Source organism: Porites lutea, chromosome 1 (assembly GCF_958299795.1).
Source record: "Porites lutea chromosome 1, jaPorLute2.1, whole genome shotgun sequence".
Classification (NCBI taxonomy): domain Eukaryota; kingdom Metazoa; phylum Cnidaria; class Anthozoa; order Scleractinia; family Poritidae; genus Porites; species Porites lutea.
In genome coordinates this window covers 39,333,438-39,353,437 of record NC_133201.1, presented here as the reverse complement: position 1 = coordinate 39,353,437, position 20,000 = coordinate 39,333,438, and the positions used below count along the sequence as shown (strand labels likewise).

Sequence of the window (20,000 nt, the reverse complement as noted above, 5' to 3'; positions counted from 1 at the left end):
AAACTTCCTGATAAAAAGGACAAGAGGCCACCTTGTTTGTACCTTACAGAAGCTGTGTCACATTCCAGGCTTCGCAATTTGCAAAACAGTTTTATATCAAGCTACTTTCAGCCTATGTAGATCAGCTGACCTGTCACTGTTTTCTGCCTGGTATATTCCAAACTGTTGATTTTTTTTTCTCGCGCGCAGTACACTTTCCTTTCCCTTTTATTTTAGTTTTTGTCACGTAACAAACAGGTGTTATTTATGAAGAGGAAAATTGACTCAAGGCCTCAGTCCTGTAGCAACCAAGTCACAACATTGCAATTAACTGACTGAGAGACAGGAGAAATAGCTGAAGTGTTGTCCAATAAGGGCCTGATGGAAAAAAACATATTGATCGAACATCATTCCAAAGCAGGAAATCAATGCTTTTGTTATCCGTTGACCCTTAAAAGTGAATGGACATGTTCCCTTGTTCCCAACATTCTTGGAAAGCTCTCCTTTGTTTATACCGTAGAGTGCCATTTTTCAGACCTTCCTCTTTTCTTGCCCTTTATGAAGCAATATGCCTTCATTTACTGTACCATCCATCAGTGCCTAATATCGAACAAGCTTTATTGTTATATTTTGAACAAGAACCTAACATTTCAATTGAACTGATAAAAGTTGTTTTAAACGAAGCTGCCATAAAGTATCTAGCGTTCATTTGTCTTTTGTAAGTATGCTTTTATCAAACTTTGTCGCTTTCGTCACAGAACCATATTAGGTCCTCATTGTCACTGGGGTGACCGATTGATGCTAATGTTAATTTCATTATAACGTTCCCCAGTCGTTGGGACAGCAATACGACATTTGACAAACGGGCGAATAGTGATCAGTATCGGCATCCTTTCATCGATGCCGGAGAGATTTCTTGCCAAGCTTGCCCTCCGGCCATTTTGTCAAAAGAAATTGCGGTGTTTAATTGCATAAGCGCGCTTGATGATCTGTAAAGAGAAAATAGAGGGTCTATGAAAAGGCTAAACGTCAAGAGGCTGGACCTTGCCTATTGTCTCTGGGAGTCCGTATTTTTGTGTATTCAAGTACGCACAAACAAAAGGTCTGTTAGTGAGTTTGAAAAAGGCTCGCGCGCACGCTACGCTTTACTACCGATTTTAAGAAAACAAAACGACTTTTTTCCAGTCTAGTTATAATTGTACTATTCAACTTACAATGAATGTCTTCCCCAGAAAAAATCAGAGAAGACCTCGAAGAGATCAAAAGCGAACTAGGAAGCGTGGGCGAGAAATTGAAAACTTTAGCAAATGAAGGCTATTTGCATGTGGGCGGTATTAGTATTCTAGTGTTTCAAGCAATAAAGATGTTGAGTGAATTTACGTCTTTTGACAAACAAATTTGAGGAGGAAGACAGGCTTTGCGATTTGCTAGGGAAATCCCCATAATCGTGAGATTGCAGTAATAACAGGTCCCTGAGTTTCATTCCTCTGCGTTCGAGCCAAAGTGGGCTATTCGGCCAGAGCTTGTCCCGGTATCCATTGACACGGCGAGGAATTCTTCTGCAACTCCATGGATGGGATGCTAGTTCAAGGCATGTTTACCCCTAGCAGAAAATTAGCTGGCACCCATGTATACACTTGGGTGGAATGAGGCACACTGAATGCAACGCAGTGACTGCCGCCAGGGCTTCAGCCCGGAGCTCTTTTCGATCAAGAGTTCACAACACTAACCATTAGGCAACCACGCCGCCCTTTACCTTTTTCAATACTTAGTATATTTTCAATTACGGAAGTTTTGCTTAAATTTGTATCCCCAGACAGAGAAAAATTTGAGAAGATTAAAGGTGAAATAACAGCCATTAGAGAAAAGTTAGATGCCTTGACATCAGCCGGACAAGAAAGCAATGACAAAGGAACATGTAAGATCTGCAGATAAGTTCTTCACTTAGGGACTGTAAATACTGCCCGAGTCATTATTTGTCCGTTTTAAACGGGTTGAATTTAAAAAAACAACAAAAAGGGCTCTACGGGGGAATTGGTGAAAGTCCGCAATGGAACACACAGTCAAAGCTCTCTTACGCGACCACCTGGGAAATTCGAAAAAGTGGTCGTATTAAACTAGAGCTGGTCGGAAATGAGCTCCCGTAAGCGACCGCATTGTAAAACAATACGAGGTGGTCGCTTACGAGAGCTTCAGAAAATCGTTAATAGTCATAAAGAAATTAATGTTTAATGTGTCTTTTATATCTGATATAGACACGGCTAAACTTTACGTCCAATTTTTAAGATCATTAGCGCAGTGTGCAGTTTCATTTAAGAGCGACGGTCAGGAAAAATCGACCAAAATCTTAATTTCGTGGCAAGAGTTGAAAAATCAATTTCTTTCATTTTTTGTTCATAGATAGCTGTTAGGTAGATAAGAAACCTAATGTAGATTGTTCCTGTCAAAAGCCTTTTATTTGTGAGAAAAATTAGAAGATCGGTTTTCGATGTCGGAGTCTCAGACTGCCCTAATTTTTAAGCTGAAATTCGCTAACATCGACTTTCCTCGCGTTCGCAAACGAAGCCGCATGGAGAAATTTGGACACTTTTAATGAACAGAAAAATTCTTCTTCTTGCACTAAAAGATACTTTCAGGGCAATAGCGAAGCTCGTCGTACTGAAATAGTTAAAAAATGAGGGATAGGTTTTCAGGATGACAAAAACTTAAGTTCGTTACTCATTTTCGACAGCAATATTTAACATGTGGTATAACTCCAAATTCTCTTCATGCTATTTAAATCACACATTTAGACATTCGTTTAAAACATACCTGGGAATTGGCTTGGGTTATTAAAGGAAATCTGTGTAAGACACCATCGAAGTTCAGGAAATTTCATTGTAGGCCGGTGGTAATTGTGTAAACACTTCCAACTTTGAAACGCACAAAAGTAGATATTTACAGCCTAAAGGCTCGTTTTTCGTACTTTTCGTGGGTTTTCCCATTGCAAAGTTGCTTTTTTCATCCAAATAGTGGGGTAAAAAGGTGAAACTGGGTCAATTTTAGCCACTTTGAAACACTGAACTCTACCAGCCGGCGACTCTGCGTGACAATCTGTTCCGTGACTGCACGTGACATAACATACATTTGAAGAGACGGAGCCGTCAAAATGACAGTCACGGAATCAAGGTAGTAACGCAACGGAATTCTTGAGAGAGTAACATTTTCGATGCCGACAGTCAGTTTGAAGAAGAAAAAATCAAACGCGCTAGTATTCTGGTACTTACTTTTTATCGAAAAATAAGGACCTTAGCAATGGTAATTCGCTAAGTATGAGGGAACAGGAAGATATTTCTTCTTGTTACTTTGCGATCGAGGAAACTTGGTGCCGTTAAATAAGTTAGTTTGGTCACGCTTCGCTATATTTACCGGACTTCGATGCTTTCGTTTGGAGGCTGCCTTCAGGAGCCCAAGCCAATTCTCAGGTATGTTTTAGATGAATGTCTAAATGTGTGAATAAACGAGGACTGGGAAAATTTGGAGCTATACCACAGGAAAAATAATGCCGCAGAAAACAACTACTAAGTTAAAGTTTTTGTCACCGTAAAAACCTGTTCTTCGTTTTTGAATTATGTCAGTTCAACGAGTCTTGATATTGCTTTGAAAGTATCTTCTAGTGAAAGAGGAAGAGTTGTTCTATTGATGGAAAGCTTCCAAATTTCTCCTTGCGCCTTTATTTGCGAACGCGAGGAGAGTTGATGATAGCAGATTTCGGGTTGAAAATACGGCCATTTTGAGACTCCGACCACGAAAACTTGTATTCTTACTTTTCTCGAAAAGAAAAGGCTTTTTGCGGGAACAACTTACATCAGATTACTTATCTACCTAAAAGCTATTTATGGACAAAAAATGAAGGAAATCGATTTTTCAACTCTTGCCACTCGATGGTCGATATTTCCTGACTGTCGCTCTTAAGTGTTGTTTTATATGAATAAGACTCTGAGTCACGTGGCCGCTGAGTGGTCGCTTACGAGAGATTTAAAACAAAAGAAAAGTCCAGTTGAGTAATCCCAAAAGTGGTCGCGGTCGCTTACGAGAGCTTTTCATTACAAAGTTTAAGGCGCAGTTCAAACGTGGTTTCACAAAGGTGGTCGTAACTAGAGCTGGTCGCTTACGAGAGTGGTCGCTAGGAGAGCTTCGACTGTATTATTGGATTTTGATTTAAGCTGAGATTGAGGAAGGGGGCAGTATACAAGATCAAATGCTGCCACTGCCAGGCTTCTTACATTGGTGAAACCGGCAGAAACCTAAGCACACGACGGACCGAACACAAACGAGCGACGAGGAATGGTGACGTCAACAATCACATTGCTGACCACCATTTACCGACGAAACATCAAATTGACTGGGACTCTGCGACATGTATAACGTATTCTACAGACTACTATCAACTTCTTAATTTAGAAAGCTGGTTTACTAACTTAGAAGAGACGCTACTGAATCGTAGTCAACAGCTACCAGCGCCGTACAAACGACTTATTGACGAGATCAAGCAGAACTAACTACGAGAGAACGACTGGAGAACTGACAATTTGACTAACAATAAACGACTGTTTAACTGTGACAATAGACGGATCGAAACGCACCAATTACTGATTACGAGTCTTGATAGCCAGTAACATCACGGCTTAAGTGACAGACGACCAATAACATCGCGACATAATTGACCAATCAGATCAACAACCAGAGTATAATACCATCAACTGACGTGATACAAGTCATTTTTGACTCTGAAGATGACTACCGCACAGGTTGTCGAAACGTCAGTCACTGTCAACAACAACAGTCCTATTCAGGACTACGTTCAGTTCACCCGGACGATCAAACTCAACCTACTCTATAGATTATTATATTACATAATATAGAATATACTGGCTATTTCAAAGGTAGATACTAGTTAATAAATGTCGATCAGTGTTATTTTACTCTAGTAGTAGTATTCAAAAACTTTTCCTTATGAATCAAACACGAGTGTCATTAGAATAACTGAGCCGTGATGGGATGATATTCCCTTTGTAGATTATACGATTAGAATTAGAATTAGAATATGATAACAAGAGATAAGAACAACTACAGTAGAACCCCGATAACTCGAACTAATTCCCATTTCCCTCGGATTTCTCCCCACTTTTCAGTCATTTTTACTCGGTTGACTCGAACTCGGATAACTCGTATTCCCCGCTATCTTGAACTGAATTTCCTTTCCCGTGATCTAAATTTCATTGAAACTTACCCCAATAACTCGAAATAAGTTAAATTTGCACCGCACTACAGGGTGTCCCAAAAGTTCTTTCCTTGAATTTCATGCGCTGCAACTTTTGATCAAAACTTTATTTTTAAATGAAATTTCTAAAAGATGTTTATTGCTCTATCGGGTACTTGTATTCAGAAGTTCAGTAACCGGCATGCCCCCTTTCTTTTTTATCCCATTCTGGTACGGAGGAGCCACTTCGATCCCCAAACAATATCATTTCTTAGATCAAGCAGCTGAAAAAAAATATATATATATATATTTAATTTTGGGCGTTCATCCAAAAAAGAAAACCTTTTCACAGTTAGGCTTAAGTGTTTCTTTACAAATTTGAGACGAGCGCGCTGAACGTTAACGTTGCTTGGCGGACTAAGCAGAGCTTTTTTTACCATATCAGGGGCCTCCAACCCTCGTTGTTCATAAACTTGCCCCAGACCCGGCTTGCTAACTGTTGAGGCTACCTTGCCAAGTTCTTTCTTTGTACGTAGCCTTTAGCTGCTCTATTCAGGACTTTCGGTCTTTCCCTTCATTTCTTGTCCTCAAAATCGTCATTCCTAGATGACCACTTTACCACCCAACATTCGTTTTTTTGCCATTTTTTAGCAATTTTTTAAACTGATAAGCTAGTAGATCGAAGTATACATGATTATGCTCTCGGTGTAGCTGCCCTTTTTCGGGTTAAGAGGGTTTATCTTTCATGATATTCACAAAAAAAAACGAAGGAGTTCGAGCAACAGACCTCTTTAGCTTGTATGCTTTGTTTTCCCAATACAGGTCATGTGATAATACTCTAGAGAACTATTTCTTTCTAATTACATCGTGTTAACCGGATATCTACGCACAATTTATGAAGAGACAATGTGTCAGGTTCCTCTGGGACCTCTATTGGGAAAGCAAAACATAGAAGCTAAAGAAGTCTATTCGGGCTACAAAATACCAAAAACGTTTGATGGGAAAATATACCCCAGCACGCGTACCTTTAACGTGAAAGTACAAAAATCGAATATTCGAGTCAAAAGATGGCACAACAAGTATGAAGTATTAAATTAGATTGCAAGAAAACAACTTTCCTTTCCGCGCTCCCCCCTTCAGTTTATTGCCCTTTTCCCTCACTAAAGAGCCTGGCCCAAGCTATGAACTGGGCATGAATTTTGCCGAAAGAATTGGTTATAATTTTATAAGAATTGTTGAATGTTTTTGTTTGTTTGTTGTTATTTTTTTAAAGGCAAATCTAAAGTACAGCAAGGGGCAAGCAGTGATCCTACAGGTGCTAGAAGTGAAGCTTTACGTTCAAACAAATTAGTTCTCCATGATCAAGGTGTAGACCAGCGTTTTATAAGTGTAAATAAGATCACAAAATAGTTGCATCTTGAGAATTTATAGGGAACCTCTCTACTCTGGCAAGCTTGGGGATCGAGCTAAGTGACCATTGCATCATGTGAGGTAAAAACCAAGAGTGAGTGTATTGTATCCGCCCTAGGAAACAAAAAGGTGGTCATTGTGGAAAGGTGGCTATAAGTAGAGTTTCTATTATGCTCTTTTTACAGCATCGCTTTTCATGTTGGTGTGTTTTTGCATTTAAGGGTGCCCATCTTTCAAGTTATGTAATTAACATGTTCCGAAAGAAGAAGCAACTAGTTTTAATAATATCGTAAACAAAAAAATATATCATTAAGTTTGCGACTCGAGGAGACGGCTAAAATTCTGGCTATTTTTGTTCTGGAATGTCCAGATCATGGGAAGGAAAATAGTGCAACTGGTCCCGTTAGTTTAGTAGAGGAGACAGGTTCTGAAAGCCGGCAAAAATCAAAAATGGAAACAACGGGGTGCAGATTATGTTGGGAGCTGACCGTGTACAATCTTTTGTCTTAGTTCACAAATTATGACTGAATAAATTTATAGGACGTTGCTATTGGTCGCTTAGTTTACAATGAAAGCTGCACGGTCTAGTCCAAAAAAGCTAACAAAAACATGACAGTAAAGTTGGCCGGGCTACATAACCACCGCACCTCATTAACCCCGCCTGGTTAGCTCAATTGGCTAGGCGCCGATCTGCCGAGCTGGAGGCCACTAGTTCAAACCCTGGCCAGACCAACACTCAGGGTGTTTAAATATCTGAGGAGAAAGTGCTGCCTTTGTAAAGACATCTGCAAACGGTTAGACTTTCTAGTCTTCTCAGCTATGAACGATAACCCTAGACCCCGTCTCACCACAAAGGTGTACTATCCAGTTTTTTTAAAACTTGGTCCAATTGACAGTCAGTACATTAAAAATCTGCAGTAAAAGGATGGGGTCACCGTGCCCGATTTCGCCCTGCGAGCCCGTTATTCTAAGTGCTTTTGCAAAGTCTCGCACGGAATTTTAAAGCTGGAACAACCGTCAAAAATCGTTGTCCTACTAACAAAAACTATGAAATAAATTAAATTCTAAATATCCGTTTGTTGATCTGGGCTATAATTTTTCAGTATAGTGACTTTAAATTGCTCGATCTTGGAAGTGATTTAAAACATGGACCATTTATACTGTGTCTCCAAATGCGGCATTTTACGTCATTTTTATAAAAAAAAATACAACTTTTACTAATTAGGTTTTTTTTCTCCTTTAAATATATTTTTCTTGTAGCCATAACCAGTAAAAACTAATAAAAAGGGGGTTCACTGTTCTCGTTTCCTTGCAAAGAGACAACATAGGGGCAATTCCGGCTTCAAATGGGCATTTTACGCGCGGGAACTAGGGCGAGTTCTAAGCCCAACACCATTTTAGACCGGGGAAAGTTGTCAGAATCGCAATTAAAACGATTTAAACTATAAAGAGGGCCCTTAACCCCTTTCAGGTGACTGGTGAAAATCACCGCTACCTTTGACGTCGTAATGTTATACGCAGTAGGTGATGCGTAGTGCAAAACAAGGGAATTATATTAAGTTTTAGTGATACTCGTTGCCGTCGCCATCGTTTTGATTAAGGTGATCTCTATTAACAGACTGTGCTTGTAATAGAGTGATTTTCGCTAGAGATTGAACATTGCTTTATCAGCCAATAGATGAAAAAAATTATAACCGTGGTCGTCGTTTCGCGGCCTTTAGATGGAGTCGTCACAAAGCAAGACTTAGTGTAAAGAGAATAGTTTGAATGTTTTGCTTTAAAAGAGTGAAAAATTTTTTTCTCACTTTCCCGTAATGAACTTCAAAAACGGGGAAAAGTCATTGGAAACTCGGAAGAGCTCGAAACATCTGTAGGACCCTCGATTTAGTAGTTATATGCCATGCACTCTACAGATGTGACTTACTTACGGCTGTCCGTCTTAAGCGGGTTGAATTTTGAGACAATATAAGGGCTCTTGCCAGTGTTAAAAGAAACTGTCCATAAAACAACGAGAGAGATGTCCGTATTAAGGTGGTGTCTGTGAAGTGGGGGTTCGACTTAAACACGATATATCTTTTATTTTCAGGTGGTTTTTACCCAACTGGATTTGTTGATGGCATTCGCCAACTCTACAGCACCCGTGAAAGATGGTTTGCACCCTTTCCATGGTGGGAAAAGTTTCGATTAAGCCTTGATAACAATTTTACCAGACTGAAAATAGTGAGCAGGAAGAAAGAAAGAGGAACAAAGACTGATGAAACTGTTACTATGAAAGATATCTTCAAACCCCACGAAGAATGCGTTCATCCTAGGACGGTCTTAATTGAAGGGAGGCCAGGTATAGGAAAGACCACATTCTGTAGTAAACTTGCTTACGATTGGGCAGCGAACAAACAAGTGGCAGAAAATCCTTCAGGAAGTTTTTTTCCAAACTTCCAAGTAGTTTTATTAATTAAATGCCGAGATATAGAGTCTTGCCTTTCGGGGGTCACCGAAGGACAACCTCTCCCTCGATCTGAAAAAGAGAAACTGAACGAAATCTTCAAGTCTGTCCTTTGGGACGCCATTGATGACCAGCTCCTGCCTCGAGATTGCACTCAAGAAGATAAGGAAGAATTCTTCAAATTCATTCGCTATAACCAGCCCGATATTTTACTGATACTTGACGGATTGGACGAGTTGCCTACCAATATGTTTACAGCGTTTAAGGAAGTCATTCAAGGAAGAATGCTACCAAAATGTCACATTGTAGCTACAGCACGACAAGAGGTTGGGATGGAGGTGCGCGATTGCTGTGATACCTTGCTGGAAATTGAAGGTTTCACTAAAAAAGACGCCCGAGAGTTTATTTTCAGGTATTTCAAAGCGGAACCGCATTTGGCCCAGAAGCTTTTACACAAATTAAAGGTTGACAGAAATCTCCGGCAACTGTCACAAAGTCCTTTAAACACCGTCCTTCTTTGTCTTCTTTGTGAGGACTCTGATGGTATTTTTCCAGAAAGTGGTACACAGCTGTATCTAGAAATGGTAGAGTGTGTTCTTAGAAGATATAGGAAAAAGAAGGGACTACCATTACTAAATACCAAGGAGGAAGACCTCACCAAAGTATACAAGACTCAGCTAACACAGCTTGGTTCCATCGCTTGGAACGGTCTGCTTCATAATAACATGTCCTTCGAGGAAGGCGAGTTTAAAAATTGCTCAGAAGAATTGCCTGAATTCGGCTTCTTGTCCGTTGAGTGTAGCCGTAAAAAAGTGAGACCATCTCTGAACTATTGCTTTTTGCATAAAACATTTCAGGAACTGTTTGCGGCATTTTACCTCTGTTGCCTGGTTCTAGATAACGAAATTTGTCCAGAAACCTTAATTGCCGACGACAGATATTTTAAAGACCTTAAACAGGTCCTTTTGTACACATGCGGCATGCTAGCTTCGCAATCAGAAGACGCGACAAAGGCTGTTGTCTCGTGTATTGCTAAGCAAGTGAACTCTCGCGCTACGTTGTCAGTTGCATTGGAATGCATAAAAGAATGTAAAAACGAAAAGAGTTGTACCCTTCATTTCCTCTTAGCTCGTACTCTTGGCTCGCATCTTCAAATAACACAGTTGAACTTGTCGGACAAAGGACTTGGTACTGGTGACTGTACTGCACTGGCGGAAGCAATCAAACACAATTCAACAATAACACAGTTGGATTTGTCATGGAATGAGCTTGGTATTGGGGACTGTGCTGTACTGGCGGAAGCAATCAAACACAATTCAACAATAACACAGTTGGATTTGAGATATAATGGACTTGGTACTGGTGACTGTACTGCATTGGCGGAAGCAATCAAACACAATTTAATGATAACACAGTTGGATTTGACATATAATGGACTTGGTACTGGTGACTGTACTGCATTGGCGGAAGCAATCAAACACAATTCCACATTAACACAGTTGAATTTGTCACACAATCGCCTTCTTACTAGTGACTGTACTGCACTGTCGGAAGCAATCAAATACAATTCAACAATAACGCAGTTAAATTTGTCACACAATCGCGTTGGTACTGGTGACTGTACTGCACTGGCGGAAGCAATCAAACACAATTCAACAATAACACAGTTGGATTTGGCACGGAATAATCTTGGTACTGGTGACTGTACTGCATTGGCGAAAGCAATCAAGCACAACTCAACAATAACGCAGTTGAATTTGTCACACAATCGTCTTGGTACTGGTGACTGTACTGCACTAGCGGAAGCAATCAAACACAATTCAACAATAACACAGTTGGACTTGAGAGATAATAGACTTGGTACCGGTGACTGTACTGCACTGGCGGAAGCAATCGAATACCATCCAACAATAACACAGTTGGATTTGAGAGATAATAGACTTGGTACTGGTGACTGTACTGCACTGGCGGAAGCAATCAAACACAATTCAACAATAACACAGTTGGATTTGAGAGATAATGGACTTGGTACTGGTGACTGTACTGAACTGGCGGAAGCAATCAGACACAATTCAACAATAACACACTTGAATTTGTCTGTGAATCGTCTTGGTGCTGGTGACTGTACTGCATTGGGGGAAGCAATCAAACACAATTCAAGAATAACACAGTTGGATTTGTCATGGAATGAACTTGGTACTGGTGACTTTACTGCACTGACGGAAGCAATCAAACACAATTCAAAAATAACACAGTTGGATTTGTCATGGAATGAACTTGGCACTGGTGACTGTACTGCACTGGCAGAAGCAATCAAACACAATTCAGCAATAAAGAAGTTGAATTTCTCAGTGAATCGTCTTGGTGCTGGTGACCGTACTGCATTGGCAGAAGCAATCAAACACAATTCAACAATAACTCAGTTGAATTTGTCAGAGAATGAACTTGGTACTTGTGACTGTACTGCACTTGCGGAAGCAATCAAACACAATTCAGCAATAACACAGTTGGATTTTTCACGGAATAATCTTGGTACTAGTGACTGTTCTGCACTGACGGAAGCAATTAAGCACAACTCCACAATAACGCAGTTGAATTTTTCAGACAATGGACTTGGTACTGGTGACTGTACTGCACTGGCGGAAGCAATCAAACATAATCTAACAATAACACAGTTGAATTTTTAAGAAATAGTTTTTAATGTTACTCGGCTTTTTCATATACTACACTGGTGGTAGGAATTACACGGAAATAAAAACCGTTTAAGAGTAAAAGTGTCGAATCGTGAAACACATTTTAACAAGACGCTTTGGAAGCGTTTATTTGGGCGTGGTTGTACGAAGCGTACCTTATTTTTTCGATTACACGCCGCCCTCGAATAAACGCCGTCTTATGATGCGGCGTTTATTCCAGTAATAGTCTCACTAAACTCTATGATTGGTGCATTTCGATCCTCTCCTCAAAGAATTGTCACACAAGATCAAATAGTTGAATACACATTGCTTGCGACAGCCCCTCACTAAAAAATCACATATTGATTCGTACATTTCGATATGTCAGACAAGATCATCAATATCAACTCTCGAAAAACAGCATACATTCACCTGCACCAACAGAGTAAACACTGCAATGGTTTACTCAGAAAAACATTCAACATGACAACACACATAAATCTTATCCACACTTTTCCCTCATACGTGACTTTAACACTCACGAGCAAACACGCACGTGACTCTATTAAAATGTTCCTTTAGTACCGACAATAAACCAATTCCTTTTAAGTTCTTTCACCAATTCCTAAATGTATTTGTCATCTTTCTTTAAATTTTCCTAGGCTGCAAGTAACAACATTTTTGCGTAACATGTCCTTTCACTCTCGACCTCAGAACAATTTAACATCGCTCAAAGTCTTATTGCGACGGAAAGCCGTTAATAGTACGAATATTTTTAACAGATTTCATCTCTGGACTTCAAACTTCCAAATTTGGATCAGGTTAAGACACTGAACATTCAGATTAATGTTTGAGATCGTAAAAGTGGGATAAAGTACCTTGCTAGCAGAGCTTTCTTTCCAGTATGCCTCTTACCTTGTACAGGACGTTCGCATGGCAGACATTCGCCTTGCTTCTCCTTTTTACTTGCCTTGTTTACATTAGCACGTATTGCATGCCTATTGCAACTTTGCGTCGAAACAAGCCATCTCGATATCTCTATTTGGGCCACGCCCAAATAACAAGAGATGTAATATATCACCTGTAATAACACCAAAGAAAATTTCTTATGGGAGCCCGAGAAAATGAATGTCAAATTTCACAAAATTACATCTTCATATAAAAGAGAGACAGAGATTTACCTGTGTTTTCACAATTCGTCTGAAATGTGACATTCACTTTCTCGGACTCCCATGAGAAGTTTTCTTTGGTGTTATTACAGATGACTATTTACATCTTTAGGCCTTAAAAAAATGTCAAAAAGAATGCAATATTCTTTAAATCATTCTGGTACAAGGTTTTTGTCCACTGAGAATTAAAATTACTCAGTTTCCTAGTGGATTCCGTCTTAGGGCCTGTTTACATGGAGGTGGGGTACCCCAGATAGGTGAGGTAACCCGCTTAGGTGGGGTAGCCCGCCTGTCCATATAATCTCTCATTTTAATGTGATCACGTTTACATGTTAGGTGAGGTAACCCGCCACATGTTACCTCACCTACCTGGGGTCCCCCACCTTCATGCAAACAGGCCCTTAAAGTTTGCAAAAGGTCTTGCATGGTTTTTTTTCCCACAGGGCGGCTTAATCCTTCAAGCTCTAAGAGTGATCAGTGTCAAATTTCTCTTTGTAATATCACTCCTTTATAAACCAAAGTGGTCATGGGAATTGAGGACATAATCACACAAGATGAATCTAATTGATACTTCAACGAATTCTCCCCACTACTTCTATTGAAAACGTATAAAGATAACAAATGAGAATTTGAATTTTGATATTAGGGTTTAAAGGGTTAACCTGTATTTTTTTCATTTCAAATTTTCTGTTAGGGAAGCGAAATTGATCTTTTTAATGTGACATATAATGCACTGGTTAATAGGTTCCTCTGTAAACTTTTTCAAAACAAGAATGACGCCGGAGTATTTTTTCCCGGTAATGTGGGGACCTGTTTATATCAAAAGGTTGTCAAAGCTTAGCTACCTTATTTTAAGAGACCCACACTTGTTGACCACCTTTAATAACCCCTTCACTTCATCAGTTGAGGGAACATGGTGAAAAATTAACAACCCTATATTATTTTATGTGAAATATGTTTTCGTTCATCTCCATTAAGGGATAATGAATACTACTCAGGTTAGCCAGCAGAGATCAGATTGACATGCTTACTCGTTGCCCTCTGGTCAGTGCGAACTACAACTTCTGTTGGAACATGCATTGCATGCAATGGCAGATAAGGTAGTCTTATTCCAATCAAATTTGCCATCAATGTCCTGCATTTGTGGGAATATTGTTTTTCATCAAAGCCTAGGCCTTGAGTTGAATAATGGAGTATTTTTTCTCAAGCAGCAAAGTGACAAGGTAAATACCCACAGTATATATAGTATGTGCCACTCTTCATTGATGATTACGTTGGGTAAATCACTACTTATACTCAACCATCCCCTAGGGAGAGAGAAAGCACTACATTGGAACCTTGATATAACGAAGGGCAAAGGGACTGGCAGAATATGTTTACTATAACGAGGTCTCGTTATTTCGCAGTTGTTTCGGTATATTTTGCTATTTATTGGAGCTTAAATACCGTCCATTATTAATCTACCGACGACTTGGTTATATAGTGGTTCGTCATATTGAAGTTGCACTTCACTGGTGTACCTTCTTTGACTGTCATCAACGCAAGGAAGAAGAATGTTTATTTGTTTCACCACACATCTCCGACCATATCACACAAATGATTTACTCTGAAATGAAGATAAAAAATTATATTTAGTGACAGCGAAGCCTGAACTAGATATCACTGCGGAAAAGTTTGAACAATTGATTTACTGACTGGGTTGATTTCATGCTTACATCACTTATCACTTGCATGTAAAACTACTGGAGATTCGCGTGATTACTGTCTTTTCTGAAAGCTTGTGAGAGAACCCATCAGAAATAAAGCCCAATAATTGATCTTCAAAATCATAGAAATGAAAAAGTATACAAGTAAAACGAAACGAGCACTTGAACATATCGCCAATGAGATAACTTAGTGTTCGACGAACATGCATCGTCCGACGGTACTTTCAAACACGAAAACAAAAAACATGTACTTAGCACCACCTTACCTTTACGCAAATTCCTTCCCAGTCTTAGGCAAATCATCTGTGACATTGCTTGGATAAGATCTTCCTGAGGAACGGGAAAAAGGCAAAATGAATTGCGGAACTAAAGTCCTACTTAGTCTTCGTGCGTCCACCATGAGCATTTTGAGCAATGAATTTGATTGGTCACAAATCATAGCCACGTGACAGCTGCGCAGCATTTTTCTTTCATCAAACATACCGGTACATCAACGACTTGTTTGTTGTCAAAATAAAATAAATATTGCTAAATATGTATTCCAATACGCATGTGGTAATCAAATAGGACATGGAAAAAAGTAAAAGAAAAAACAACAGAGAAAGGATACAAGTTGATACATGTACTTTTCGCCACTGGTCACCCATCCGGTTTCCAACCCCGTTCCTTCAGGGCTTTTTAACTTGAGTAGCACACTTAGTTTCGCCTCTCACGTAGAAGCAGAGTTTGCTTAAATAACTTGTGCTCAACACCGAGCTTTTGCGAGGGGTTGCGAGAGACTTATTTGTAGTTTTACCCCGAAGCGCATGCGTGTATGCTGTTGTTATTGGAGCGCCCACAAACCACAAGCCTGATAAACGGAAAAAGGAGTCTAATATAAAGAAGATTTTTCTTTAAGTTCATTAAGTGCACAAATTCGGTGGAGTCTAGGGGGGTGATAGTTGGCCACTGTCTGATCCCTGCTTGACGACTCGTGCGATGGTGCATCACTGGGGTACGGGGAAAGTCTACCACTAGATGAGTATTCATGGGTGATTCCACTCCGGGCCCTACTGGTTGACAGGGGGGTGCTCAGAGATCTCCTCGGATAACTCAACCACGGTCCCAGTGGTAAAATAGGGAAAGACAACCGCCTTGTCAGCGGTAAAGTCCTCACTGCAGTGAGGCAAGAAGTCCTAGCTGTTGCTAGGCAAAGAACAGCCACCGAGCACCCCCCGACAAGGGTTTTGCTCTTTTTATTACGGCAGTGGCTATTCCTGTGGGACCCGTACACCAACTTGTATTTGCTGTTCATACGGGATTAAGTCTTTTCTTGAAATTTCTATGAAATTTCTGCTCAACAAATGTTATGAAAGTGTACGTCTCTTCAATTAGTGCCATTTTTTAAGGAACAAGACGCTACGGAGCTAGCGTACACTTCGGCGTCGTGGTTGTGGAACTAATTAATTGTAAATGCGGAGGAATAGTAAGAAATCAGATATGGTAAGAGTAAGGTGTGAAATTCTGGAATTTGTCAGGATATTCTGAAAAGAGCAACATCCAAGAGGCCTACTTGCCAAAAACTAGCATTTCAGGACAAATTGTCTCCGCGATGTTAGCCCAGTTATGCTCTGATGACTGCATACAAATCCTTCTAAAAAACAATTCTCTATTTTTCTTAGTCACATCAGGCTTCAAAAACAGCATAGCAGTCTCATGTACTGATTAAAGATTTGTAAGGCATGGGTAAGGAGTCAATTACGTTGAGCATGGAATTGGCTAAAACTCAAAGTCACGAGTTCGAATGTTTGGAGGATAATTATCACTGACTATCAGCACGCAGGGATGTCGGATTAACACAAGGAAGTTTAACACCAAAGGAACATAGCCTTTACAGAGCTTTAAAACACAGCATCCACCAACACAAACTTGACTTGAACTTTGAGTAAAACTAAACAGCCTCTACCAATAATAACAAACTCTCACTTGAACTTCAGATATCTTACGGCTTCCGCGAACTTGTAAACACAGAACCTGAAAATCGACCTTCGTCACACTTGACTAAACACAGCTGTCCAGCTCGTGGGAAAAAACTTAGTTCGTCAAAAGAACTCCCTTGGAACTTGTATACCGTTTGACATAAGGTTCTAGAAAATACTAAACAGGCGAATAGTAGTAGCTTTTCGACATGTTTTATGATTTCAGTAACTGATGCAAATCTGCTGACTCATGCTGAAATGTAAACATGCCCTAATTAATTATTCATGGCTAATCCAAAAACGTAGAGAACGTTCGACAAAGTCACGCAACGCATGAAAGCAATTTTACTACGTAACACTCAACAAAGACAAAATGTCTTTGTGCAGCATTTTGTAACTTTAAATTCATCATAAAACAGTTCGAAAGGAGGGCTCACTCGTGAAATGTTTTTCAACACTCGAAGAGAAATTTCGTGTCTCTGCGCGGCCACGAAATATCCTCTATTTATTCCTCGAGTAATTAAAGACTAAACTCGAAGTGATCTCAAGATATCACGAAGTAAACCGATCTCATTTCGTGAAATAGTTGAAACAAGCCGAAAAGTCACGAACTTGCACGCCCAATCTTGTCCCGAAACTAGTGCATCATTTCATAACTATCTTTCATATCCCAAACTACCTTGGGTCGCAGTAGCACAATCGGCTAATCCCTGAACTTAGAGTCTCCTCTGATCTGACGGGTCACACAGGTGAGTCGGTTCAAACCCCGGGAAGGCCAAAATAGTAATTCTTTCTTCCTCGAAGAAGTTAAAGAATAAATCAAAGAAATCGAAGTGAGCTCGAGATATCTGGAACTAATTCGGCTCTCACTTCGTCAAATAGCCGAATAGAGCCGAAAACCTACAGACTTTGCTTGCCCAACCTTGTCAAAAAATTGCAACTTTGATACATTCCTGAGCGTCGCGAATCCTTTACTTCGCGCTCCGCCGAAATAAAAATTCAGTGATAATTTGAAACGAAAAATAGTTAAGCGTGACAAGATCGAGCGGGAATCGAACCCGGGATGTAGTGTCTGCAGATGACCACCTAAACCACTATACCACGGAACATTCGTTGCTGAAAAGCGCTTTGATTTCGAGTTATATAGCAACAACCCTAACCCTAACAAGACGCTACGGAGCTAGCGTACACTTCGGCGTCGTGGTTGTGGAAGTAATTAATTGTAAATGCGGAGGAATAGTAAGAAATCAAATATGGTAAGAGTAAGGTGTGAAATTATGGGATTTGTCAGGATATTCTGAAAAGGGCAACATCCAAGAGGCCTACTTGCGAAAAACTAGCATTTCAGGACAAATTGTCTCCGCGATATTAGCCCAGTTTAATATGCTCTGATGACGGGAGAGTTGAAAAAACTGACCCCCACTCCGCGGACTACCCACTGACTCCAGTCCGCGGACTACTCTACGGACTACTCCGCGGACTACTCTACGGACTAGTCCGCGGACTACCATGCGGACTACCCTAACTAATCAACCAAATTTACTTTCACGGAGAAAAGAGTTAGAAGAAGCGTACCTGCCTACAAGATCACACTTGATAAACAGCCGCCATCTTGATTTTCGCCATTTTACTCGACCCAGCCCTTCTTCTTCATTGCTACGTCCATTGCAGCTTCCGTTCTTGGATCGTCACGCAACGCTTCTCTCCAAACCTCGCGTGACGATCCAAATAACGACTGCGTGCCCTACGTAGGAGAATACGTCTCCAAGGGCCTTGTGGGCCAGGTGAATCCAAAAATATGGTGACTTCCAAGCACGGCTATAAGTAAGTTCTTAAAAACATTTTTAAGCTGAATATAACAAAAACTGTTACCAGCGCCAATAGTGGTCATCGATTGGCTGATCTATATGAAATATAAACTATCAGTGGCTGGCATGACGTCAATGATGTCTTTCATTGATTATGCTGGCGAGAAGTATGCAAGCAGACCCACGGATCAACCTTCAACACTCTTTTATTTTTTTTTTAAATTTTAAAGGCATTTATGACTAAAACTATTTAATGGAAAATGAAACTTATAGGACAAGTCACAAGATGTTGCTTAACTCATGGCTTCAACCTTGAATCTTGAACTGTCTTCTATGTATACGTTGTAGTTCAATTTTATCTTTGGTTCAATTTTCAATTTCTTTTGTTTAAAATTCATTATCATATATTAACATAGAAAAGAACAATGGAAAATAAAAATTGAACCAAGGATAAAATTGAACCACAACATATACATGCTAACACTTACTCGTTTGTCACATTACATTTTTGTGATGCGATGTTTTGAAATAATAACAACAATTATAAATAGCACGGTTTTCAATTGAGTGTCATTAATTTGCGTTAACTTTAGTTTTGCACTACTTTTTTGTGATTGGTTAGGAAAAGTTGTAAAAGAGTGGGTTTTCATCAATTGTTAATGTCGATGGCAAACAATTGAAACAAATTAAAAGGGATGAATATTCAACACACAATTACCGGTCATCCATTGCTGAACGGCGTGCTCTGACTTGTGGCCGATGAAGACTGGGGCGAGGCTAAAGGAGAGCTGGGTCGAGTAAAATGGCGAAAATCAAGATGGCGGCTGTTTATCAAGTGTGATCTTGTAGGCAGGTACGCTTCTTCTAACTCTTTTCTCCGTGAAAGTAAATTTGGTTGATTAGTTAGGGTAGTCCGCATGGTAGTCCGCGGACTAGTCCGTAGAGTAGTCCGCGGACTGGGGTCAGTGGGTAGTCCGCGGAGTGGGGGTCAGTTTTTTCAACTCTCCCTCTGATGACTCCATACAAATCCTTCTAAAAAACAATTCTCTATTTTTCTTAGTCACATCAGGCTTCAAAAACAGCATAGCAGTCTCGTGTACTGATTAAAGATATGTAAGGCATGGGTAAGGAGTCAATTACGTTGAGCATGGAATTGGCTAAAACTCAAAGTCACGAGTTCGAATGTTTTGAGGACAATTATTCACTGACTATCAGCACGCAGGGATGTCGGATTAACACAAGGAAGTTTAACACAAAAGGAACATAGCCTTTACAGAGCTTTAAAACACAGCATCCGCCAACACAAACTTGACTTGAACTTTGAGTAAAACTAAACAGCCTCTACCAATAATAACAAACTCTCACTTGAACTTCAAATATTTTAGGGCTTCCGCGAACTTGTGAACACAGAACCTGAAAATCGACCTTCGTCACACTTGACTAAACACAGCAGTCCAGCTCGTGGGAAAAAAACTTAGTTCGTCAAAAAAACTCGCTTGGAACTTGTATACCGTTTGACATAAGGTTCTAGAAAATACTAAACAGGCGAATAGTAGTAGCTTTTCGACATATTTTATGATTTCAGTAACTGATGCAAATCTGCTGACTCATGT

The 20,000-nt window shown here is 40.0% G+C and overlaps 2 protein-coding genes and 1 long non-coding RNA gene across 4 annotated transcripts in view; 1 reads left to right on the top strand and 2 right to left on the bottom strand.

Moving 5' to 3' along the window:
• LOC140950144 (uncharacterized) overlaps positions 1-11,805 on the top strand; it is a 16,627-nt gene extending 4,822 nt beyond the window's left edge. The window contains exons 4-5 of the mRNA XM_073399333.1: positions 1,796-1,897; positions 8,718-11,805. Coding sequence (XP_073255434.1) covers positions 1,796-1,897; positions 8,718-11,761 — 3,146 coding nt within the window. The 3' untranslated portion in view covers positions 11,762-11,805. The remainder of the gene's footprint in view (positions 1-1,795; positions 1,898-8,717) is intronic.
• LOC140950232 (T-complex protein 1 subunit theta-like) overlaps positions 1-20,000 on the bottom strand; it is a 295,708-nt gene that overhangs the window by 50,861 nt on the left and 224,847 nt on the right. The window lies entirely within an intron of this gene.
• The window catches only part of LOC140950309 (uncharacterized), an 84,354-nt gene that overhangs the window by 44,964 nt on the left and 19,390 nt on the right, over positions 1-20,000 (bottom strand). The window lies entirely within an intron of this gene.